Here is a 27,448-nt window from a genome sequence, read left to right on the forward strand (position 1 = left end):
CTGGCAGCCCACAGAGGCTTGCCCATCAGCCCGTGGTTGGAGCAGATGCGAGGAGAGGGGCAGTGCCATTGTTGCTCCGACGGTGTCCTGGAGACTATCCCGCATTGCCTATGGAGCTGTTGTAGTAAAGCGAGGATCTAGATGAGAGCCCTCAGGATCATGACACGTATGCAGAGTCTTCACAGAGGCTACACCATGCGGATGGTGGCTTGGTTGACAGAGGGAGGAGATGTGTTTCAGATTGAAGAGATCTCACCACCTACCGGATACAGGGTCAGAGCATCCAGAGGATTGCACTCCATGAGGCGGTCCCCCTTGACAGCCTAGCTCCTTCTCCTAGGGAGGATAGTGTTTGGGAGGTGGTAGCTAGCATCACAGCTTGGAACATTTGGGTGGCTCGTTGCATTCTTGTGATGGGAGCACCCGGTTCCACCCTCGGCTACCTTAGTTGCCATTTGGCAGGATATCATCTACACTCTACCATCCACCTGGGAGCGTGGGACTCCAGGATCCACGGTGACTATTGAGAGGCGTGCTTGTTTCTGCAAGGCTTGGCTTGCAGGTGTTTTCTACATCTTCACTCCGTGAGGGATTCGCTAGCTGTATAGTCCCCCCACTTGGCTGTTAGCCCCAGTTCCAGAGATTCCCTAGGCAGTGAGCTGGGTTTCTCTAGAACAGGCCGGTTTCTTTCCTTCAGCCTTTTCCAGTTTTTTCCATACTCAGCACATTCGAGGCTGCTGTCTTGTATGAAATCTTTCAAGCATTCATAGAAGGTTCCTTTCTTTGAAAAAAAAGAAGAAGAAGTGCTTGGTGGATTGATTGCACCAAAGTTTGGCTGTCTGGGGCTTTTCTGCAGTTGTTCAGCCATGTCTGGCGGGTTGGGCACAGGGTTGTGTAGGTGCGGGAAGCGCACAGTCAGTTGCTACCTTTGCGGTTCTATTGCACACTTGGTTGGCCGGGAGATTACAAGATTTCCTAGTGATTGGATGCCTATTTGCCATATAAGGTTAAGCAGGGATTGCAGGGTGTGCAGGATATTGGAATTATGTGGGAAGTGGTAGTTTTCCTTTGGTGCACCTTTCAGGAGACCTTGTAATCAGCCGCTTGGCTTTATATGAATATTAAAGAAATACCGCAAGGGGCGCTAGCGCTTGGGGCCAATCGGTGTCCTTGTTTCTGAGTAGGAGCAATCTAGCTCCCTATGATTACGGTGTGGTGATTAATTGTTTGGCTATTTACTGTATATGCTATAGTTAAAGTTGATCTCACCAGACTTTAATTTGTGAAGGCTGGTTTCAGTGGTCCCATTGCCGGGACCCACCTAACTTCTTCAAGAGGTCAGCCTGAGGTTGGCTTGGTGCAACCAACAGACTACGCGAAGGAAACAACATACTATTCAGTAAATATGTCTCACACGGAACGATTGCAGACTCTTACAGAAGAGGAAGAGGAGGAGCAGATGCCGCAGACCCCAATTGATGATCAAGGTGCAGGAGAGGAGTACCAGCATGTTCCTGAGCATGTTCCTGAGCATCAGGTTGACAATACTGATGAGGAGGATGTGGATTTATGCAAGGTGTAGTTGCAAAGTTTCATGAGTGCATTCACACAGTTTACACAGTACCCTTGCTTCTAGAAGATGCTGAATTTTGACATACAACCAAAGAAAGGGAATCCTAATGAGGTAGATAGGGAGTTTGAAGCTAACAAGAGACCGCATGTCAGCTTTTCAAGACCAGGCCTCACAAAACCTTTAGATATGGCAGCGAGATTGGGGATTTGTGCAAATGAGATGGGGTCGAGTTTTGAAGCCGGCATGGCAAATCTAAAGTTTAGCACTCCTGTCCCTCCTATTATAGGGAAGCTTCACTTGCATATTTAGTCTTTGGTGCACAACACAGGCTTCTATAACCTAGCCTTTGTAGGTACATTCTTTGATGACATGATTGTGTTTTTGAAAGATGAAGAGGAGCATTAAGAGCACTTAGCGATTGTGTTTGCAGAGCTCAAGAAGCAAAGGCTCTTTATAAACCCCAAGAAGAGTGAGTTTTTCATGCCTGAAATCCATTTTCTGGGGTATATTGTTTCCAAAGACGGGGTATGGATGGATCCAGCTAAAGTGGAAACCACAAGGAGTGGCCACAGCTGAAGAATTTGCATGAAGTTCGTTGTTTCTTGTGTTTGTGTTCATACTACTGCCGCTTTATCCGTCATTTTGCAGATATTGTAGCTCCTATGCATGCACTGTCTAAGAAAGAAAGGGAGTTTCGGTGGACAGAGGAGGAGAATGGCTCTTTTGAGGAGTTGAAACAAAAACTCATAACAGATCCGGTGTTGATTTTGCCTGATTTGCGGAAATCTTTTCATGTGCACGCGGATGCCTGTGGTAAGAATGGTATTGGACCTGTTCTAACACAGGATGGGCACCTTGTAGCCTATGAGAGTCACATATTACAGCCAGCTGAGAAGCATTTGCAGATCTATGAGAATGAGATGTTGGTTGTACTTCATGTCTTGTCCACTTGGAAACATTACCATCTTGGAGCTGATTTTACGGTCTAGACAGATCATCAGTCCTTGCGTTACTTTTTGATGCAATCCAAGCTATCGGAGAAGCATATGAGGCAGGCAAACTTCTTGTCTATGTTTCATTTTCAGATTGTACATGTTGAAGAATGTGGTTGCAGATGCCTTGTCTCGAAAATCGCAAGTTTTAGTTGTAACAATCGCCTATCATAATGAGCTTGAGGTTATGAAGGATTAGTATGCACATGATGAGCAATTTGCTGGAATTTATGATCAGCTTGTGAATGGGCAGAGACATGAGCATTATATGCTTAAGGATGGTTATATGCTGATGCATGGCAAGCTGTGCGTCACTCAACAGTTGAGGCAGAAGGTCATGAGTGAATGTCATGATCCACCGTATGCAGGACATCGAGGTATTGATGCTACAGTTAAGGTGGTGGAGCATTTCTTTTATTGACCTACGCTACATCATGATGTTGAAGAATATGTTCGCACATGCATGACATGTCACAAGGTGAAGTATGATCATTGGAAGACTCTAGGATTGTTACATGCTTTGCCCATCCCAGATAGACTGTGGGAAAGCATAGCCATGGACTTCATCTTTTATTTACCCAGGACCCGTACAGGTAATGATGGGATCATTGATTGATTTAGCAAGCAGGCAAACTTCATTCCTATACGGAAAAGATTGGGACAAATCATGTGGAGAAGTTATTTATGCATAATATTTTTAAATATCATGGCATGCCTAAGTCTCTCGTGAGTGATAGAGATCCTCGCATGACCAGCTTGTTTTGGCAAGGATTTTTTTAGAATATGGGCACTAATCTTTAATTTTCTTTTGCTTTTCATCCACACTCAGATGGGCAATCGGAGGAGGCTAATTCCACAGCACTGGATTTGCTTAAATGCTATGTTTCAGAGCACCAGTCACAATGGGAGAAATTTCTACAGTTGGTTGAGTATGCATATAATAACACGGTGATAGGATAAAATCTATATATATTTTTCTTTACATAGATTGTGCATGAGGGTAGACACTGAACACATGATAGTGTTAATTTGCGGGTTGTGTGTGAATAAGCCACCAATGTAACTGGCTGCACATGTAAAAGACCTTTTTATTTTGAACTTGAAAGACTAAAAGTTTTTTTGCAGGGACTTATTAGGGAAATGATGAAATGCAATGTGGTTGTACCAGACTTCCAGAGCAAGGGTGTCCAGTGTCTAGTCAAATGAAATGTTTTTGGGGTCATGTAAAGTCAAGTCATGAAGGGTTTTTTTATATTTTCCTGAGTCACTGTGGTCTTATATGTTATGGGAATTTGATGTGTTCTGGTGCCCATGTCAAGGGGCTTTTCATGTGTGTATATGGGGGAGCATGCAAGCTTTAATGTGCATGCTAATGTGTGTGGGAATTGTGTGACTAAAGGTCCAAAATGTACATTTAATGTGATTTGGGGGAAATGTCTTGAGAGTGGTAAAATGTTACTAGTGAGGTGGCAGATTAGGCTGAGGTGGCTAGACTGATTGAGAAGGCATCGTGCTCATACATGTGGCTACGTAATAGAAGAGGGAAGCTTCTGGTTGATGAGCGAGCTTGGTACGTGGAGTCTTGGGCTTGCAGATAAAGAGGAAGAGGGAGGAGCCTGTGAAGGGCGGACGAGCTGTACGAAGAGCTGGTGCGATGGTGGGAGGCTCCTAGAGTGAAGAGGAGAGAGCAGCACAAGGATCACAGCGGTGTTGATTGAAGGGCTACACTGTAGGAGGGGGATTCCATAGATGAAAGAGGCTGTGTGTGTGTGCATAAGCGAAGGGCTGAGCGCCTATGAAGAATACGGGCTAGTGTGTGATGAGAAGGGAGCTTTGGGAACAAGCGTAGCCTTGCATCGGATGGCGTGCGTTGATTGAAGGCTAGAAAGAGCCGTACGGGTGGTACGGAATCTGAAGCGTGGGTTTTGTATGGGCTGCAGTACGAGGTTGTACAGGGTGTAATTGTTGGTCAGTACAGGCTGGTAGTACGGTGCCTTGATTACAGGCTGAACAGGCACGTACGGGTCATTAAAGATGTCTTCTACGAGCTATATGGAAGATGGTCGTCATTCAATGCAGACTGTACGGATTACTGTGTGGTTGTACGGGCCTGCTGTCGTACGTATAATTGTACGGCTGCTTGTACGGTGAATATACCTGCAGGTTTACAGATGATGGTACCCGCCAGTTCTTCTTTTGAACAGCTTGTGGCCTTGGGAGTCGTGCTGGCCATTGAGCAGTGGGCTGTGGGTTCATAGTGTTTTGAGGCTGACTGCTTTCTGAGTTTTTTTTGGGGAAAAGTGCAGTTCTAAGTTCAGTTTGTTTCGGGTTGTGTAGTCTCTCCCCTCTTTCAAAGAGTCTGGGTGTGTTCTAGTCAGATTGTGTGGGAGGTTGACTTGTTACTTGTATGCTCTGGATACCCGCTCTGAAAGTCGGTGCATAAGCTCTACCTTGAGAGCTACCACATTACAGTACTGATCCCAGAGAAGTCCCGAAGATACGATTTTGTCTCTAGAGTTGGATTCTGAAGAAGTGGATATGATTGTATGGGGTCAGCAGTAAAGTACTGAGTCATTTTGTGTTTGTCTGAGGACAATCTTGTGTTTCTTTTTTTTTCACATCATTGTGTTGGCGATCCTGCTGGGGACAGTCTTTGTTTTGGTGAGTGAAAGTCCACCCAAGTCAAGGAGTACTCAGTGATCTTGGAAAATGGCTCAAGATTTTGCAAGATTTTATGGTTTACCCAATGAAGACCCTGAAAAGTTTATCGAGAGTATGGAGTTCACAGCTCTCATAAAAGACAGAATGCACCAGAAGTGTTGCTGCAAATTTTATTTTTTTGCTTGATGGGAGAAGCCCGTACATGGTTGCAGGAATTTCAGGCCAGTTTTCAAAATGAGCAAGGAGAACGCAGGAATCTCACTTAGGGAGAGGTAAGAAGTGGTTTTTTAGCACGGTTTGCATGTACCAGGGATGCAGATGGAGTATGGAGGGAGTTATATGCTTTGTATCAAAAGGAAAGACCAAATTGTGGATGATTATGTGAGTAGATTTATGGTCATGTGGAATAAATGGCAGTCCATTCTTTTGCCAGAAGTACCACCTCATGTCATAAAGAAGGATAGATTTATTGCAGGATTAAAGCCTGAGATAAGGGTGAAGGTTGAGGTGACGGACCTGCCAACTTTTGAGGAAGCCCTGAGAGTGGCTAAGGAGAAAGAGAGGAAGCAAAGAAGGATAATTCAGTTGGAGTATGGCATGCCCGTTGTTCCTTCTGTTATGGAGATGCCTGTGCAGAATGTAATTGAGCCAGTGAGGCCAGAAGAAAAGAAAGAGGGATCAATGAAGGATGAAATTCATGAAATGGCTGAATTAATGAAGAATCTCAGTTTAAACCTTATGGCAGGAAGAGGACGAGGTCGGACTCCAGGTGGTAGAGGAGCAGGTAATGCATCCAATTCAAGTGTTCAAGCACCTTTGCAAGACGGGAGAGGATGGGGAGTGTATGCTCCGTATGTGCAATGCTTCAATTGTCTAGATTGGGGACATTATAGTACACAATGTGATAAGCCCCCCAGAGTTGGCGGTGATGTGTACCCACTTCCTTCAAATTTAAATGATAGGTCAACTGATCATGGAGTGGAGATAAAAGAGCCTGGACCTTCAAGTAGTAATGGAGTAAAGAAGGTTTCTTTTGAAGATAAGGGGAAAGGTAAGTTTGTCAGCGTGCTTGGATTGGAAGAGAGTGATTTGGATGTTTTGCCTCTTGGGAAGAGAGACAAGGATGAAGAAGGAGAGCCAAGTGTAAAAAAGAGTAAGCAGGCTGAAGATGTTGTTACTTACCAAAGAAAAAAGGTGAGGAAGCCCAGACAGAAGTACAGAACAGCTGATTATCCCTTGGGAAAGGAGCAGGCTGAATATGATTTGATTGCTGATTTGTCTAACAGAAAGGTGGATATTACTTTTGCACAGATGGTTGGGCTCTGTCCAAGGCTGAAGAGAGAATGGAGGAAAGCTGTAAATCCAAGTAAGAAGAGAGTTGTGCATAAAGTAGCAAAGAATATTATGTCTATTTCGGAGCTTCTTGATATTTGCCCTTCGGTGGAGGCATGGCATAAAGGATATGAGCTTGGAGAGGCATACATTGATGGAGGTGCCCAGATATGTGTGATGACTCAATCTTGTGTTGAGAGGTTGGGTTTGGAGGTTATTGATCCTTCTCACTTCCGAATAAGAATGGCCAACCATGCCAGAGTGAAGAGTTTGGGGGTAGTGAAGGATTTGGATGTGGAAGTCTTCAATGTGCATTGCAGAATAGATTGTCATGTTATGCTGGCAGGTATGGGTGCTTACCCTCTCATTTTAGGCAGACCTTGATTGAGAAAAGTGGGAGCTATTCAAAATTGGGGGAAGGGAATAATCTCAATATATACATCTAATGGTAAAAAGTTCAGTTTTGATATGGTAAGTCATGCTGAGATATCAAGCCCAATCGAAGAAGAAGAAAAGCAGAGTGAGACCACGAGTGAAGAAGAAAGTAGTATTACTTCTGACAGTGATGAAGCTCAGGTTGCTTTCATTGAGGGAGTGAACTTTTTGGGTACAAAGAAGCAGGCTGACACCGTACATCAGTTAGAAGAGGACAGATTTGAAGCAATGGAGGAGTATATGCAATCTAAAGAGGCACTTGTCTCAACACAGGAATTAGTACAGCAAATGATTAATCCAGATCTTACTCTGAAAGAAAAGGAAGAGTATTCAGCCATGTTGCGCAGGTCCGTGAGGCCACTCACCTGTTTATTGAGGTAGCAGATAGATGGTGGATAAAGCAACAGAAAGATCAAGTTGCCCCTACCACCTGGGAAGGGTTTAAAGCTGAATTTAAGAAACACTTTCTTCCACCTGACGAAGAGTCCTGAGCTTGGGATGCTTATAGAAACCTTCATCAGAGGAATCTGTCGGTGGCAGAGTACACTGACAAGTTCAGGGAATGTGTTATGAAGATAACAGACCCTCTCCCTATGTCGGTTCAGTTGAAAGACTATATCTATGGACTGAACGACAAAATTAAAATGGAAGTTCAGGCTAAATATGTGACTACATTAGATGAATCTATTGCAGTAGCCCTGAACTATGAGGATGCCAGAGGCAGATCTAGTGGATTTGTGCAGGCAGGGACTCAGTATGAGTACCCGAGAAAAGGGGGATTTCACAGGAAATGGATTTCAAAGACAAGTGTCTCCCAGCCAAGTGGCCAAACCAAGCAGGTGAAGCCGGTTGAGGGACCAACAAAAACAAGTACCACCGTTGGGGTGAAAAGGAAAATAACTCCAATGGCAGTCCGGGCTTGGTCAAAGTCCTTGTTGACCCCTGAACAAAAAGAGAAAGCTAGAAAAGAAGGATTGTGCTTCGGCTGCCTTCAGCGACATCAGTGGAAAGATTGTCCACTGAATAAAGACCGTCGCACGGCCAATATGATAATATCTGAATGCGACACGGAAATGCAAGAGAGTCCCAATGCGGAACATATGTAGATGCAATTGGCGGGACCATCTCAGAGGTTAGTACCTGTGTTGTTAAGTGTGTCTGTTACTAAGTTAGTAAGCGGTGCACCTGATAACATCCTATCTAAGCCCGCAGCAACGGGGTATACAGCCTTTAATGATATGGAGTTAATTAAAATGAAAGAGCAAGTGGCCAATCATGATGCCATTGTTTGACTCGGTGTCAACTCACAATGTGATTAACTCCAAGCTCGTGAAGAGGCTGAAGTTAAAGACAAGTTCATCTGACTATGCGTATACAGTAAGGATGGCAGATGGAAGTTCAACTGAAGTATGGGACCAAAGGGTTACCCAGTTGGAGCTTCGGATTCAGGACTATGCTGAGAAGCTTGATTTTGAAATGACCAAGCTTGCTCATGCAGATATAGCCCTGGGTATGGCGTGGCATTCTAGGAAGAATCCAGCCATTGATTGAAAAAAGCACGTATATCAATTCAAGATGAATGATGTGCTTAATATCTTGAGAGGTGAGAAAGATATACCTCAGGGACCGTTGGTTTCCGTGATGGAAATCCAAAAAGCTCAAGAAGAGTTTTTATTCCTTCTTACAGCATCGGTAGAGCCGGTTGATGATTCTTCGGCTAGCACTGATGTTACGCAAAGTGGTGAGATGGCCAAGCTGGCTAATCTTATAACAGAGGAGTTCTCTGAATGTTTTAGGGATGAACTACCTTATGGGTTACCTCCAGAGCAAAAAGTTCAGCATAAGATTGAACTGATCCCGGGGGTAGAACCTGTAAATAGACCTCCCTATAGAATGAGTTTTACTGAAGAGGCGGAGGTGCGTAGACAACTGGAAGAATACCTCAAGTTGGGGCAGATTCAACCAAGTTTCTCACCATTTGCTTCACCAGTGATATTAAAGAAGAAAAAGGATGATACGTTTCGCCTCTGTATAGATTACAGAGCATTGAATAATATCACTGTTAAGCACAGGTATCCGATGGCTCGGATTGATGATTTGCTAGATGCATTACACGGAGCCGTGATTTTCAGCAAGATAGATCTTAAGTGTGGCTACCATCAGATCCGGATTAGAGCCGAGGATGTGCATAAAATTGCTTTCAGAAGCAGGTTTGGTCATTATGAGTTTTTGGTAAGGCCCTTCGGACTTACCAATGCTCCAGCGACATTCGTCATGCTTATGAACAATTTACTACGTCCGTATATCGGAAAGTTTGTAGTACATTTTATTGACGATATTCTAGTGTTCAATAAAAGTATTACTGAGCATCGTGAACACTTGAGAATAGTGTTCAGTACTTTGAGGAAAGCCAGTCTTTATGTAAATAAAAAGAAAGCTATACTGTGTATGGTTAGGCTTGTAGGTGGACGAGTTTGTCCAGAGCTTATGGCCTAAGGCTCATGTGTTAAAACCCGGGGAAAATGAAAAGGATGACCTGGCATCCATAAAAGGCCAAACTTATGCAAGATATACCATAAGGGATGGTATGCTAAAAAGAAATGGCAAGGTAGTAGTACCTGGTCAGAATGATCTCAGGCAGAGAGTCATTCGACAGTGCCATGATAGCCCATGTGCAGGACACCCAGGGGTCGAGAAGACATACGATCTCGTGAAGCGAGATTTCTTTTGGCCAAAGATGAAAAAGCATATTCATGAATATGTGACACGGTGTTTCTCGTGTCAGGTAAGTAAGGCCGAGCGGGTGAAGCCACCCGGACTTTTACAGCCCTTGGAAGTACCACTAAGTGAGTGGGAGAGTATTTCCATGGACTTTATTGTAGGGTTGCCTACAACACAAGGAGGGTATGATTCTATCCTTGTGGTGGTTGATCATCTAACCAAGATGGCTCACTTCATTCTGACTAGAGAGTCTGTTAGTGCCCCGCAAGTGGCGGATTTGTTCATTAGACATATATTTCATCTGCATGGATTGCCTAGAGCCATAGTGTCAGACAGAGATGTCAGATTTACCGGTCATTTTTGGACAGCGGTTTTTGAGACACTAAGGACTGAGTTGGGAATGAGTAGTAGGGATCATCCTGAGACAGATGGTCAGACGGAGAGAGTCAACCAAACTTTAGAGGATATGCTGAGGGCATATGTGTCATTGAGGGAACATACATGGAACAAGTGGTTGCCATTGTTAGAGTTTGTCTACAATGATAGAAAACATTCCTCTACAGGGTTCAGTCCGTTTGAGCTGAACTATGGTTATAGACTAGTAAATCCAACTATAGTTGGGGTACCTCACAAAGTGCCTAGTGCCGCAAACTTTGTAGTTCAGATGCGGGAGACGCTAGCGCTTGCGAGAGCTAATATCCGCCAGGCTATGGATAGAGCCTAGGTGTATGCGGATGAAAACCGGTCTATAAGAGTATTTAAGGAAGGAGAAAAAGTTTTTCTCAGAGTTCCTTCGCACTCGAAGTCGTTGACTTCAGGAGAGTGTGCTAAGTTATCACCTCGATACTGTGGGCCGTGGTTAATTCTAAAAAGAATAGGCAAGGTAGCCTATAAGTTAGAATTACCACCGGGGTGTAAGGTGCACCCAGTGTTTCATGTTTCTCGTTTAAAGAGATTTTTGCATACTGGTGACTCACTAATCGAAGGTGTGGTTTTGTTTCAGGAGATAGAGGATAATGCGAGGCGCAAACCAACAAGAATCCTAGACCGAGGAACAATGCAAATACGAAATCGGAAGATACCCACGGTGTTGGTTGCATGGCATGGTCAGCCTCTATCCGAAGCTACCTGGGAATCCGTATACTAGTTGCGGAAAGTGTTCCCAGATTTCATCATCGAGGACGTTGATGCTTGAAGAGGGAAGGAATGTTATGCTCTAGCCGAGATAGCATGACCTCGGAAAGATCGGTGGGCATTTTCTCTTAGATGACCGACTTCTGTAATATTTAATGTGCGTAAATAAAATGGTCAAGAGAAGTAACTGCCAAGGTCCTAGGTGAGGGTGTAATGGCATTGACTAGGTGGTTCTGAGTGCTAAGGCCTAGGTGCACCTAAATGTGTAATAATGCCAAGGGGCAAATGGTTTAATTGTGCCCCAAGAGAGGGGTAAATGGTGTACCAAGAAAAAGGGCTAAAATGATGACTTGTGGTAGAGGGAACCATCTAGGGAGTTGTGGGTTTTGTGGATAGGCATGAGAGACAAAAAAATTATGTATCAGATGAAACATGTGATCCACGAAGTTGGCTGGGTGGAAATACGAGATGCCATCGCCCGTGATAGACGAAATCGAAGAAGAGAATTAGCTAAGGTTCGTTTCACGTATGCTGCTGCCGGTCATTCTCTTGGAGCTGCTGCTGATTTTACAGTTTTTGCCTGCCATGTCCTTCTACTTCTGCCTGCAAATTTTTGCTCCACTTTTGCATCTATCTGCCATGAAGAAGCTCCAGACCTGCTCCAGCTGATGAAGATCTTACCAAGGTGATCTTTCCATAGTTACACTTGCATTTCTACTGTTTTCTAGCCATGGAGTCTTCCAAATCAACTAGCATTTTGTTTGAGAAGTTTTCTGGTAATGTTAGTGGCAAGGAGAAAAAGCCACAATCAGATGAAAAGAAAATTGCAAACTAGGAGAATCTGAATGACAAAGCTCTTTCTCTCATTGGTTTGGGGTTATGTGATGAAGTTATTCATCATTTTGATTTTGATTCCACTGCTGATGAATTATGGGCTAAGTTTGAAGGATTGTTTGGCAACAAAGTCATCAACTCAAAGGTATTCCTAAGACATGAATTCTTCAAGCTGCAAATGAAGCATGAAGACTCTCTTCTTGCTCACTTGAATCATATGGAATCCCTTGCCACTCAGCTTGCTAGTCTGAAGGCCCCTGTAGGGGAAGATGATCAAGTTGTTGTGCTCTTCTCAAGCATTGAGAAAATTTCGAAGTACCGGGAGATCATACCAGCATTGCGTGTGACACAAATGGGTTATGAGCCTATGGTTGCTATGCTCATTGATCATGAAAGACGGTATGCAGACACTCCGGACTCCTGTGCAAGTACTCCAAGAGCAAAGGCCTTTCAAATGCAATCACTATGAGTAGGAGCGCTCTAGCTCCCTGTGATTAAGTTGTGGTTATTAATTGTTTGGCCATTTACTGTGTATGCTATAGTTAAAGTGGATCTCACCACCCTTTAATCTGTGAAGGCCGGTTTCAGCGGAACTTTGACAAAATAGAATAACCTTCCTAGGAGCTTCATTCAGACTTTATTAAATCCCATTGCAGCTGCAAGCAAGGATATTTAAAAGTGCCAAAGGCCGATTTTAAGAGATCTCTATAATCTGGATCCATGGACAAAACCATGGACCAATCATATTGGATATTAAATTTATAGTGCAAGTAGAGTCCTAGAGTGAGTGTTGTGGGTGTGAAGTGTCCTAGAGCCACTTGTGTGTGTTTGTCCTCTGGGAGTCTATAGGGTCACTTGGACTTTCTTCGTTTGGATTTGATTCTATGTATGACCTCATCTATGAGCTGCATGTGTGAGGATACCTTTCACTATCATTGTGATATCGAGTGTACTTCCTCATTCCTTGTGTTGCATGTTAAGATATGTGTGATCAAAGGCTTGCTCTAGCAGTTATATGATCATGTGTGTATGTGTGTGTGTGAAGCACACTTAGTGCTATGAGGTGTCTGGACCATGACACAGGTGATGATGTAGTACAAGGTTCCCTCTTGAGAAGGTGCCACTGATTTAGGAGTTATCTCCTTTGATGTAGGAGAGGTGCCTATGATTTAGACCACCCTCTCTCTCTTTCTATAAAATGAGAGGCTTTCCTCTCAAATCAATGGAATGCACTCTTTGGTTCCTACTTCCTCTTTCCATGATGCACTTCTACTCTCCCACTCCTGAACATGTGGTATCAGAGCCACCTTGATTCCCTAAGCCCATTCTAGCTCCAAAATGCCACCTCATCATCTAATTCTCCACCCTCCACCTTCTTCTCCATTTTGCATCCTTTCTCTCCAAAATTTATAGAGCTTAGTTCTCGTCTTGTCTTTATCTCTTGAATTCTTTCATGTTAACAAGCCCACACCCAAGGCTACTACGAACATTCTCTTCAATAGTTGCTTGGTTGGTCTACATTCTATGCATTTGATTGGTCCCATATTTGGGTACTTGGGTGGGGTACGGCCTTTACATGTGGGACATTAATGTTGGTAATTATTGCATTGGTTTTGGGAGGTAATAATTACCAGCATTGGTTTTGGCAATCTGTCATCATGAAAGTCATATTTCAGATTTGGAATCCCCTTCTAAGGCATGGCACAAGTTAGACGTGTTATTTGGTGCTAGCTCTCATACTTCTAAGTTGAATTTGAAAATTAAGTTCTTTGAACTTAAGATGGATGGAGACACTGTTGCAACTCATGTTAACACTATGAGGAGTCTTATGACACAATTTGCTTTAATCAACTCTCCAATCACACTGAAGATGATGCAATGGTTGTGCTCTTGAAGAGTATGCCTCAGGATTTTGACTATGTTGTGATTACTTTGAAGAATCTTCCCCAACACTAGAGGGCATCATCAGTGCTCTACGAGAAGAAGAGAGAAATAAAACTTCAAGGAAGTTAGAAGATCAAACTCAAGCACTTGCAGTGAAGTTTTCATCAAAGGGCAAGTACAAAGCATGCAAGCATTGGGAAAGACCAATCATCTTGAAATATAAGATCAGTCCTTGCACTTATTGTGGCAAAAACAATCACTCTAAGAAGTTTTGCAATGAAAAGAAGAAAGGCATGGCAAATCTGGTTGAAGAACGAAAACCATCAACAAATGAAGTAACAAACTTTGTGGTAGAAGAAAATAAAGATTTTATCTTTTAAGGTTCAATATCTTTGTACTTTTATCATCACTTGGTCATGTAGCCAATTTTGAGGTTCTCTGCTTGGAGTAGTACTCCAAAAAGAATGTAACGTGTTTTGTCCATATAGTATTTGTAATCACCTCTAGTCACCATATGATGTAGGCCATGTGATATGTGTTTGCCTCCATGGTACCTCTTGCAGACATGAGAAACTAGGTCAAGACAAAGGCCTAAGATTAATCCTTGTACATGCAAGAGAGATAACCATTTGGGAGGAGTCTATCCCATTTTGTAAACCTTGACCCTTGGGCACCTTTGCTAGCATGAGATCCTAGCCATAGATTTATCCTTGACCACCATGAGATGGCCTGTGAAACTATGAGACTAGATGTATCCTTGACATAGCATGAGGCAAACACTTTCCAGGCTATACCTTTCAACACAATGCTCAATCTTCCTATCAGGCATGCCTAGACAGATGGTATCAGGTTGATCCGCAACATTGTGTTGCCTTTACTTGTCAACTTTGGGTTGATCATCCCTTCACGTATTCTAATCATGCACCTCTTTGGTTCAAGCTCTCCATGCATGACTTTCCTGATGACAGATTGCCTTGCAGACTTTTGTTGGTGAATAACAATTATCTGGAACATGTTGATTTTAAAGCTATGGTTTCTGATGCCATTCAGCGGCTCTCTTCTCAGATGCTTTTTGATCTGGATTATGCATGGCAGGCTTTTGTTGCTCGAATACAAGTTGTGATTCGGGATTATGGTAAATCATTTATGTGAGTCACCCGAGAGACTGTTATGCATGTTAAACTCACCTGTCAGAGTTTGACTAAACTTAGTTATCTTTGGCCTTTGTCTTCTTATGAAAGCATGCACTTATGTTAGGCCAAATTCTGTCTCCAATCAAATGATCAAAGAAAGCTTGCGGAACCTACAGCGATAAATGAGATCCCGGTTTCGAATCATCGTAAAATCAAGCAGAGCAAGCCTGCTTCCGATATTAAGATGAGGGCGAAGAGTGTTACGGGGAACACCACTTCTTCCGCCTGTCATTTGTAAAAGTTTGCATTACAAATGACAGGCTGCAAACATTTGTTGGGTCCGGATGCCTCATGGTTCTTGGTCTTCATCTCGCTCTAAGCTTGCTGATTTTTGTGTGCAGCACTTCTCCTCTCATTTTGGGCATGTGGACTCTCCTTCACCTAAGATTTTGTCTACACGTCACCTTCTTTTACAGCATGTCCATCCAATTCTTTCTCAAGCTCAGGCTTTGGAGTTGGAACTTCCCTTCATTGAAAGGGAATTGTCAGATGCAGTTAAATCATGTGGTAGATGGAAATCTTCAGGATGGGATGGCCTTATCGTTGAATTCTTTCTTGATTTCTGGGATAGCCTCAAATCCCGTTTGTTGCAAATGGCTAATTCAGCTTTGAAAATTAGAAAATGCCCCTGTCATGGGAAAAGGGACTAGTAAAGCTCCTACCTAAGAAGCAAATTTCTGATTTTATCACTGATTGGAGACCAATCATGCTTATGCCAATCATTTATAAGATCATAGCTAAAATGCTTTGTTGACCGTATCAAAGGCTATCTGCATGATGGGCTGCATCCTTCTCAATATGGTTTTGTTCCTCGTAGGCATATCATGGACAATATTGCCAATGCTTATGTTGGAATTGAATATGCCAAGTACACGCAACAGGATGTTTTGCTCTTGCAGATTGACATTGCCAAAGCTTTTGACAATGGGAGTTCATCACGCAAACAATGCGATCCTTGGGCTTTGAAATAAAAATGCAGCAGGTTATTTATTGGCTCAACAGGGATAGCAATGTTGCTTGTATTCATCCTGGAGACATCTCTAAAGAATGGACTATTCGTAGTTCGGTTCGTCAGGGCTGCCCCCTTAGTGCCTTATTGTATGCTATTGCTCATCCTATGCTGCAATACAGTGATCATCTAGTGGCTACAGATTCTCTCCATGGTTTGGAACTGGACGAAATCGCAGCATGGTTTCTTAGGCCTATGCTGGTGATTCTTTCTTTACTCCAAGGAATACTCCACCTGATCTTTCTACTTTGATGCAAGCCCTTTCAGTTTATGGCATCCCACCCACTCAGTTACTTTGACACCTTGGTTATCCTTTGGGCTGGGGACTTACTCATCGACAACAAATTGATTGGGCTCTAATCAAGCTTCAGAAAAAGCTTGAATATTGGAAACTGGCAACCTGGCCTTTACATGTTCGCCTCCGAATAGTGCAGTCCATACTTTTGGCATACATTCAATGCTATTTGCCTTTGATCATGTTCACCAAGGTAGATCTTGATTCCTTTATGTCTGTCATTATGGAGATCTTTTGGCGTTCCAAACATGGCAGAAAAAGTCTCAATCTGCTTTTGGTGCATTGAATTTGTTCCCCTAAAATGCATGGAGGTTTGAATATCACTAATATCCAGGTGCACATCTTTGCTCACAGGGGAAAAATGTTGCTGCAATTTCTGAAAGGTGATCAGCCCTGGGCTCTCATGATTCAATCTTTGGTCACACATATCAGTACTCCTGCCTTTGGTCATTGGCAACCCACTCAGTGGGATTTTTTGTTTGGATGCATTGATGGAACTTTGCATGGCTGCCCTATGGTCTCCAACTTGCTTCTTGACTGGAAGCATATTCTGTCTCACCTAGAGTGGCGTGGTCGACAGTCTCTGATGGGCAATTCTTTGCGGGCTGAAAGCATTCACTGGTCCAAAGTTTTTCGGCCTTTGCTTGCTTTACAAGAACCTCGCCGTTCTTACTTTATTTCTTTTGAAGGGATCAATACTCTTGCTGATGTAATTCATGATGATGGCTCTATGCTTCCCTTTTCTCTGGTAGCAACATAGTATGGTTTGGGTTCTCATTATCGTACTTTGTGGCGGCAAATCACTTGTATGCTTTCGCCTTTGGTTTTGATTCCCCCTTTGGAACTCCAAGATCAATTAGAGGATTGGACATTGACTTCCCTTGGGTCCTCCTCTCATCTTTGAGGCTATCTCATATTACTATACCTGCATTATACAAAATCCTTTTGCCTCAACCCTGGTGGGTTTCAAAAAGGAGTAATTCTCTTTGGCAAATGCATCGGCCAGCTAAGTGGTGGAGGAAAAGATTGCAGCAACTTTGGGCATATAAGGTTCCACTTCGGCAATAGGTTTTTTTATGGCAAGTGCTTCTGGGAATTTTTCCATCTGGACAGTTACTGACCTGTAGGCACATTGCTCCTACTTTATGTCATTGGTGTCTGACTTCTGAGAAGACTGTGCCTCATTTATTCTGGCATTGCCCTTCTTCTCGGCAGTTCCCGGATTCTCTTCGACAGTGGCTACGAGCGAGATTCCCGACTCTTCTCTTCGGGAAATTTTTATAGCTCTTTGGTTTTCATCCACAGCGACCGGAGTTTCATCTTTTCTTTGTTTGGGGTCGCTATTGGGCACTTTGGACTTCATGGACAAACCGCAATTGTAAAGTCTTTAGTGATCCCAATTTTTCTTTGTTTGCTTTCTTTAAGCGTTCTCTGCAGCAATCTTTCTTTGATTGCTTGCAGACTCACCAGATAGATCAGGATGCATATTTGGACTAATATCTTCAGTTGATCTATTTTCTAGTGCCTCTTTTCTGAGGTGACTATTCTTGTGTAATATAATCAATCAAAGTTTTCACTAGAAATAAAAAAGTGTGTGTGTGATTGTGTGAAGCACATTTAGTGCTATGAGGTGTCTGGACCATGACACAGGTGATGATGTAGTACAAGGTTCCCTCTTGAGGAGGTGCCACTGATTTAGGAGTTATCTCCTTTGATGTAGGAGAGGTGCCTATGATTTAGGCCACCCTCTCTCTCTTTCTATAAAATGAGAGGCTTCCCTCTCAACTCGATGGAATGCACTCTTTGGTTCCCACTCCGTCTTTCCATGATGCACTTCTACTCTCCCACTCCCCAAAGCAGTGCAGCAACGCCATGATCACATTGCCTTTTGCTGCAGCAGCCCATCATGTTCAGCTGAAGAACCGTTTGCTGCAGCTCAACTGCCCATCCTCTCCGCCTGCTCCAGCAACCTTTTGTGCCAACCTTCACACTGTTTTATTGAACCTCTACACCATTCTGATCAGCTACACCTGCTGCTGACCTGCATGTTCTTTCTGGCCGACCTGCAGCCCAGCATTGTGCCACCTAAATGCACTACTGTTGTCGCTCCTTTTTTTCTTTCTTATTTGCTGCAGCTGGACTGAATATTGATACCAATATCATATTCAAATAGGAGCTGCTGATGTCTCTATGAAGGAGATCCATGACGGCTGAGGAATACGCCACTATGTTGATTTGGGTTGACCATTTATTTTGCTAAGTCCTGAGCATATTGTTGCAGCCTATTTGGACTGTGTATGATTCAACAACTTGCACATCCACTTTTGCTGCAAATATCGCCACTCTCAGTCACATAAAATGTTTTCTTCTCTAGACTTTTTTTTTTTGGGCAAGAAAAAGAATGAGAGTGCAATTAATAGTTAAAACAAATGGTTAAAGTTAATCATAAATGAAAAACCACTACGCTGGTTCTATTTTAGTGCAGGTTGCAGTTAGGTTGCAGTTAATCCTAAACCAAGAAAAATGTATTTCCTTGCAACGTAAATGCCTCAATCCTTGTGTCGCATCTCATGCTTGGCTCTCTCTTCCCATCACCATCTTTCTAACAAGTCAGCCCGATTCTCTAACACTAGAACAAGCCTAGAACAAGTCAGCCCAACCCTCCTTTCAACTGGATGCTGCTGCTCCTTTTGCTATCTGATCCTTAGCTTCGCTCCTCCCGTTGTCTGCTCCTCTGCTTTGCTCAGCTTGCCCGCTTCTTCACCTCCTATACAGGCCGTACACATTTACAGTGCCCATTTAGCCCAGCCCTATACATGTACAAACTTCTATATAGGTCGTGATGTGTATGGCTCCTTCTCAGCATTCCATTGTTCCTTAACTCCCCAATAAGCCTATCCTATACGTGCTTGTATGACTGTCCCTACACATCGCACGGTTGCCATACCACTTGCCTTCCAAACTTCACCTCTATTGTACCTTTTATTCACCCTACCTTTCCACTTCAGTTCATCCCCTCTTAGTCTTCCTTTCACTCCTCCCTCTTAGTCTTCCTCTCAGTCATCCTCTTGTTAGAATATGAAGTCAAAGTGTGAGTTATTTGGAGTGTACTAGGTCTCTAGGTGGTGTTTCTAGTGTATTTTAGTAGACACCATTCTACTTTATATCCTAGAGTGCCACATGTCACTATGGGACTTATCCCATATACACTGTGTGTTTTCTAGAGTCCAGTGTCACACTATATAGTATTGTACTTGTCTTAAGTATTTTCACATAAGTCAACATCAAGCTTTTATATTATGTGAGTATTTTGGTTATCATTGCCTTGCACTTGTACTTTCTATTCTTGCCTTCCATTATGCTTTCCATCTTAACATTCCGTTCCTAGTGCTAGATTGGTGCTCTTCCTACCACCATGTCTCTTCATGTGGTATCAGAGCTGGCTTTCCACTTTTCCCTTCTTCTCACTCTATCTAGAGGATGAGAGAAGCCCGCAAATGGAAGCTCCTCTCTCCTCCTAGATAGAGTCTCCATTCCCTTAGCCTCGCCATCAACTATCCCTTCCGCTCGAAATGCCTCACCAAAGGCCAATCCTTTAGTTTACCCGGAAGCCTCTTCATCGACCTATAAGAAGATTATTGTACAACCCACTAAAAATCAGTCGTACATTCTGTACGGCTTGCCTGCCATACGACCGTACCTTCATCGTACGACTGCCATACATTTGGTTCTGTTTGCCTACCGTTCGTACTATTTGTGCCATTTGTGGTCTTGGTCGCCCTTCAGATGGTCAACCAAAAGTGACCCTTGGAACTGCAGTCCGAGCTCCTACCCATGGTTTCTGCCCCATCTGTGTCAATTCGTGTGACTACTAGCGGCCAACCAGTTCTTTTGTCTTTTCTCTTGGCTCCATGCCATGTGCCTTCATGTGAAGATAATGCTGCAGCAATTCACTCATCATTCTGACTGCCACAGGCCCTGTTCGTGTGACTAATTTCCCGCTCAAAACCCTAAAAGCCACCTTCCCTAATTTTTGCCCTATTTTGGGATAAAAATTGGGGATTTTGTGCTCTGAAGGTTCCTAAGCGCTGTGGACCGACACTCCTTCAAGAAATTTTGAATTCTGAAAAACCCTAATTTTGCATATTTATATCCCTTCAGCTCTATTGAAGCCCCCAGTATGTAAATCATTTGGGGATTTCCAAATTCATGTAAATTTATCACTATTTTGCCCATTCACTTGGGAATTTGGCCCATTTGGGCATAAGTGCTCAAATTTGAGCCTCCACCCCGACATTGCTTATATAATCGGTGCCTAAGGTACTTCGCATTGATCGACTTTCTGATTGCTCCTGGTACCTAAGGCCTCTACATCGACTTTTGGGTGACTCTCACTTCAACATGTTGAGAGTCATGCAGTGATCGCTCCGCGAGTTGTTCCCATGGGACTCATCGACATCTTCAGGGGGCATTCTTCCCATATATCAGGAAGAATGTGCACACTTGCGTGCAACAACTATGCGGAGGACATCTCTTACACAAAGAGATTTTTATTTATGCTATAGCTTGATGTATTTTGGGATCCTCTTCCCCAGGTAGTCTCCCTAAAACGATATGTATTGAGTTTGGATTTCATTGAGTCTATAAAGGTACTCAGCCTTGGATAGTCCTCCTAAATTGATGTTATTTCACTTCTTGAGTTGTGTGTGGCTTCTTACCCGGTTTACCGTCATGAAGCCGGGGGGGATGTGTATTGGACGGAGTTCTTCCATTGGTTGTGGTGTATATTGGAAGGAGTCCTTCCATAGATAGTGGGGAGTGCACTTGATCAGGCGTGGCCGAGTTTTTAGGATGTTGGTGCATTCCCTGGACCAAATTCGTTGGGTCAAGTAGCCACGCTTCATGAGCCTCTGAGCTACTAGAGGTGTACAGCACCGAGTGACTTCATCAGGGTCATTAGATGTGGTTTTTCTCCTCTATACTCTCACCATCATAGGATGTGGCTTCTATCCTCTATTCATGGGGGGATGTTAGAATATGAAGTCAAAGTGTGAGTTATTTGGAGTGTACTAGGTCTCTAGGTGGTGTTTCTAGTGTATTTTAGTAGACACCATTCTACTTTATATCCTAGAGTGCCACATGTCACTATGGGACTTATCCCATATACATTGTGTGTTTTCTAGAGTATAGTGTTGTACTTGTCTTGAGTCTTTTCACATCAGTCAACATCAAGCTTTTATATCATGTGAATATTTTAGTTATCATTTCCTTGCACTTGTACTTTCTATTCTTGCCTTCCATTATGCTTTCCATCTTTCCATTCCGTTCCTAGTGCTAGATTGGTGCTCTTCCTACCACCATGTCTCTTCACCTCTCACCCCTCTGATAGTCTCTAGCCCTTCCCTCCCATAGATCTTGCCTTTAGTCCTTTCCCCTAGCCATCCCTCCCTTAGTTCTATCTTTTATTCTTTTCCCTTAGGCATCCCTCCCTCCAGTCCCTCCATTCTTAGCCTTCCACATAGCTCTTTTCTTGTTCTCTCTCCTTTGAGTTTTTGTAAGCAATGGAAAGTTTTATACAGGATTTAAGTCAGCCTTCCACCTTTTGATTGGCAAATGATGATGTAATATTGAGCCAATTATACCTTCATTTCTTAACCAGCCGTGAGAACATGCATTTAAGTCGAAGATGAGTTGCAAAATCTTATGAAAGATGTTGAAGTAGAGAGTGCAACTACTCTCTTTGCACGCATTCATGGTTCTCACCCATCTAGAAATCAAGCCAGAGATTGGATGACCTCTATACTCAACTCACGCTTGTTTGCCTTTTGGGAAGAGGTTCCTTTAGATGGTCTTTGATCCCCCAAGATTGCCTCAATAGTTTTATCGGCTAGACATCTAGCCCTCAGCTTTAGATAGATTTTTCCAGCTAGACTTCTAGCCCTCGTCTTTAGATTGATTTTTCCATTGCGAGCACCTTCTTCCCACCATTACATGCCTGTTTGCAGTGGTCATCATTAAGGTTCCCTCTCTCCCTGGTACGCGGTGGCTTGTGTTAGGCTCATTGGTCCGATCCTAACATTATGGATGATCACATAAGTTCATGTCAGGGTGGTCACAATCTCTACTTCAACAATCTCTTTCTTTATGAGCATAAGTTAGATGATGTGTTTTGCCACAAATCAAACAAATTATTTCCAATCGTAGTTTTTGGTTTGTTGCAATAGGAACTAGAAGAGGGACATGCATTTCTGTTTCAACTTCTATTCTCCCTCTAGTTGTCAAGGAGAAGAAAGGAGTTCCCCCTTTAGGAAAGGCAATGATACGGAAACTAGATACCCTTAAGGGAGAGAAGGAGAAGCACCTTGCAAATCCATAGATTCATGATAGGCTTATAGTAGCACTCTAGGAGAAATTGTATCTTCTTGACTAGAGATCGAGTATTGTTACCATGTTCAGGAGGCCCTAGATAGGAGGACGATACAACAAGCATCTCTTTTCCATCATGGGTCAGAGACATGGTAGAGAAGACGTCAAAAAGCTTTAGAGTCCCCACAATGCTCTTCAAACTAATCCCTTGATAGTTAGATACATTGCTAAAGATTTTTACTCCTTTCTTGTTTGAAGGGGAGGTTTGCTAAATTCCAGAGGGGTTATCGGAGGACTAAAGTCACTGATGTGAGAAGTGTGGAGTCAGTGGTGCGTGGACCTATGACACTACACTACACTGCGCAAGGATCGCGCATGGTGACATAGGAGGTGCTAAAGCTGTGAGTCAGAACATAAGAAACGAGCTCTAAAAGAAGACAAAGGAAAAAACGACGCTCATGATAGAAATGGGAAGACAGCAGACATAGAGGACACAATGCACTCTAAATTCATGTCATAGAATGAAAATGGAGCCTCGTACACCAATCCGCCTTAGAGATGAACTCTGGAGAGATCACTCATCCAAGATAGCAACACAACATGGCAATACAACCGGCGAGCCCGTAGCTCTAGCATCTCCCTTTCCCTCTCTCAAACTCCATACAATGCTGAATGAATCCCCATCCCCCTCATCTTCCCTCTCCACCCTCGCCTTCCCCTACGGGAAATCCTCCCTCCTATTGGTTGTCCCCTCATCCTTAGCCATCCCTCCACTCAGTCTCTTCAGGTCTCCTGCTATGACCGGCTTGTGTTGAGTTGGTGTGTCGTAACTACTCCATGTGCATCGCCTGTAGCCACGATGTCTCTGACAAGGCATTGTCAAATGAACCGTTTGTGCCACCTATCAGCCTAGGAGAGGTGGATTGCGTGACATGAAGACCCTTGATGCATGGCCATTGCTTGGGTGATAGGTGACCATGTCCTCCTCGTGACCATGTGTCCATGTGACTATGTCATCCTAGTGACCATGTCCTCTCCATGTGATTATGTCATCCTTGTGACCATGTCATCGCTTTGACAACCAAATGATCGGGACAACTTAGTGATTGTGTCCTTCAATCCAGTAGATGGTTGGTTTTGGATGATCTTTGTATCCTACAATAGTTTTCTTTGCCACTATCATTCACCGCCTCCGGTGAATAGGACATGATGAGAGATCTTGAGGTATATAGATGATGCTCTATCAATGAAGGCTTGGGAAGAAAAAGTAATAACGGTTATTGCGGAAAATATACATTGAAAAGAAGGTCTATAAAAGAATCACTGTTCTTAATACATGAATGTTTGGAGGTGAAGCAGAAATCTTGACCCAATTCATGTATGCACCACCAATCCTATATCCACTGAGTTCTACAAAAAGGCAATTTTATAGGAAAACTCCCGCTGAAAACTGAATCAAACCAACTGCTTACAAAACTTGTTGAGAATCGAACAAAAACCTGCCCGGAGAAGTGAACTGGGCCAACTCTATACAAAAAGCTTCTGCTGGAAATTGAACCAAATCAACGTTCTGGTAGAGAAGCCAACAGAAGAAGCCTCCATGAGGAGGGAACCCAGCCAACTATACATGAAAACCTCTAGCTGAAAAAACGAATGTCATGACCACTTGTCCATGAGCTAAGACGTCGCTGCAGAGACTCCAGACAGTGTATCATTTTTGTCCTCAATTGTATCCATCACGTTCTGGATTTCTACTTCCCCTTGAAGCATTGGTATTTAGATTTGTACAAATCATGCTTTGATTGCAAACTAGCATGATCGACCTATAGGAAAAGTACCTCGGGCTGAACTATGGCATGTGTATGTTCCAAGGCGGCATGCCGCTCCTGGATGTCCTTACAATCCTGCTCCTGGGCCTCAAGCTGAGACTCCAAATCAGCCACACTCTGCTCTGATGTAGCATGTAAAGCGAGGAGAGATTCATGCTTGTCTTAGAGTACAGTCAACTCCTGTTATAGCTTACCTTGCTTTGATGTATGTGTGTGAAGCATGTCCTGTGTGTTAGGTTCCCACTGCTGCTGCTTAAGGGCATGTTGCGCTTTCAGGGCATCTATCTCCATGTGGTAGACTGTCTCATTTTCTTGATGTTGTACGCTCCATTGCTGCGCATGAGCTTTTGTCTCTTTTCCCTCTCCAACTGCATATGCTATTTTTGGCATAGTAGCTTACGTGTTGCCCTGTTACGTTTCCCCTAACGGGGCAAATGTGTCATCCATCATGCGTTGCTGTAAATGTAATGACCATTTAGTCCAGGCATACATGTCTCACTGAAAGACATGCGATCAGCCATATTAATGATGTTTCCTAACTCTTCAAAACTGGTCTGCAATACCTCAATCTTCCAAGGGTTCTAAGGTGGCCACATGTGCAAGCTCATCTAGCCCGATGTAACAAGTAGATGGCTTGGCTGCATGATTGTTTTTCTTCAAGATCTCTGCGAAGGAATGGTGAAGTTCTGATCTATGTCCTCCTCTTTGGGGTTAACCAAAGACCTTTTTATTTCAGCCTACTTAGAAGGCGTCTGTAATCTTCCTCCTACATAGGTGTTTGTGTGACCGTTGAGAATGATTGCCCCGATGATGAAGCGAGATAAACGGACAACATATCATTCTCATGCACCGGAGGGCAGTCCACAGCCTTAGGCAAAGAACCATCATCAAAGATATAGACTGGAAGAGTATCGACATCGGTAGCGGCACTGGTAGATGTGACATCTGAAGTATTAGGTGCTGCGTAGCTAGTTTGTGGTCGTCAAGGAGGCATGGGAACTGAGAGCGATAAGTGTGGGGCCTGTATCTTCTAAGAGGGAATCATAAGTGCTGGAGACCCATTAACCGCAACATCAATGCTATGGACACCCATACCGAATGTAAGGTTAAGATCAAATGAATAGACCAGTTGTGGTGGACTCGTGTATCCAAGCGCCAGAGAAGTAGCCAATGCCTGTGGTGTGCATGATGTAAGAACATGTGAAACATGGGCCTTCTTTGAAGAACTTATCATCGAATGGGGGAAATAAAGTGTCCTAATGAAAGCTTGGTCTGGTAGCGTTTCATCTTGTTTGGCATAACCAAGCTCACTGGCATGGGAAAAGGTGAAGAAGGATGCTATCGATGGACCACAGCAACGGGGTTGTCATTTGGGTAGTTTTGTGATAGGGTGGGGGAAGAAGTAGAGGCGAGATTAGAGTGGTCTTTTGGATAGGATTGAATTAGGTAGGACGGGTGGTTTGAGGGTAGATTAGAGGGGGGAATTGGAGGATAGCAAACCAGGTATGAGGGGGGAATGTACTAGATTCAAGGGCTTTTAGGGGTTGTATGGTAGGTAAGAGACGGACTGTAATAGAAATGAGGAAGGGGGCATTAGGGAGCTGTATGGCAGGTAGGGGGGGAACTTGTACCAGTACGATTTTCTTCATGCTCTATGAAAGGTTCTTTTCTGTGGGGAAGTATTGAAAATTGTCTATACCTAGACCTCTTGTTTAAATGTCAATGGTACGATGCTCCATTTTCACACATATTAGACCGGTTGCTCCATCTTGGCCTTGCAATTAAACAAAACGATGATTACAACATATGCTTTCCAATGGGTGTGAATGTGTGCACACATGCACTCACATACAACAATCACACACATGCACATTCATGCACGTCATATGGTGGTGACATTTTGATTATCTTTCACAGCTTGAGTAGTAGTGGTATTATTCTAAATTAAAAAATTAACACCTCTCCATTACTCCAACCCTTTTGTGTACTTATAAATTGGCGATACTTTTTCTTTACTGAAGCTTGTTTACTGCTCAACATGTTGCACCAAAATGTTAAACATTGCATAAAAATGTCTAGTTTGAAGGGATAGTTTTCAAGTTTGAGCTATTTTACTTTGCAGATTTCAATACATGGCAGTAGCAGATGACAAGCAGAGGATTATGCCATTCCCAGAAGATAGACTACCTGGCAATTGTGAGCAGCTTGCCTACCCTGAAGCTGTCATACTCTCACATCCCAAAAACCCAAGTCTTGAAGGGGAGGTCAGTTCTTAAGCTTTTTAATCGCAACGCAAAGGCAAAAAAGAAAATTATATAAGAGATTAACATTTTTAAGACTAAGCTTTCCCATGATACCTTGTCAAAATAGCTCAAGATTGTAACGTAAATTATCATAACATAAACACCAAATCTATTCACAAAAAAACTGCAAGTTTTATCTGAAGATAAAATACTGGCAAAAAATTAAAAACAACCCAAGTAATAGGAAAAGTCTAAGCAATCTATGTTGGAGAAATCAACCTTTCAGCGTGTTAGGTAGATCGACATGCAGCATGCAGGAAGTAGGCGAATCTTTTTGGCACATTTTTGATACTCGGCTGGCTGGAAGAATAGCGGCATAATTGGCTGGATTTCACCTACAGCCCATGATTATCTTGATCCTGGTGGTGTTTTGGGTTTATATAACTTGAGCTTGGATTCTTTGTGTGTGGACATAGAGCTATTGATGTAATCCTCCTACAAGCCCAATAGGGATGCGGAGTGAGAGCTATGCCACCTTTGTTTCTACCCTTTCATGCAATACAGTTTAGTCTTTGATCAAAGAGCTTTCCTTGTGATTATCTCGATTGTCATATCTTCTCCTTTTATCAGCAATTGGTATCAGAGCGGGTGACGCAAGTATGGAGTACAAATCAAGCGCACTAAAGCTCGTGGTGTTCACAGGTGTGAATTTTTCATCTTGGCAATTGTCGTTACGTCTCTATTACATGGAGAAAGGCTTGTGGACAGTAGTTGTAGGCACGGAAAAGAAGCCTAGCAACAATCAAGGATCTGAAAATATCCAGGCTTGAGAGAGCGAAAATGAAAAAGCCCTCGGTATCCTCGGACGAGAAGGGAAGTACAATCATCATCTTGATCTCACAAAAACTGCACGTGAAAATTGGGTTTCCATTGAAACGTTGTTTGGT

At 43.2% G+C, this 27,448-nt stretch overlaps 1 protein-coding gene across 1 annotated transcript in view; it reads left to right on the plus strand.

The window, feature by feature from the left end:
• The window catches only part of LOC147885427 (uncharacterized), a 382,071-nt gene that overhangs the window by 84,560 nt on the left and 270,063 nt on the right, over positions 1-27,448 (plus strand). Inside the window, exon 7 of the mRNA XM_087396736.1 lies at positions 26,381-26,522. Within this exon, the coding sequence (XP_087252862.1) occupies positions 26,381-26,522 (142 nt within the window). The remainder of the gene's footprint in view (positions 1-26,380; positions 26,523-27,448) is intronic.

Source organism: Dipteris shenzhenensis, chromosome 25, assembly GCF_047967505.1.
Source record: "Dipteris shenzhenensis isolate YYH24624 ecotype China chromosome 25, Dip_SZ_1.0, whole genome shotgun sequence".
NCBI lineage: Eukaryota > Viridiplantae > Streptophyta > Polypodiopsida > Gleicheniales > Dipteridaceae > Dipteris > Dipteris shenzhenensis.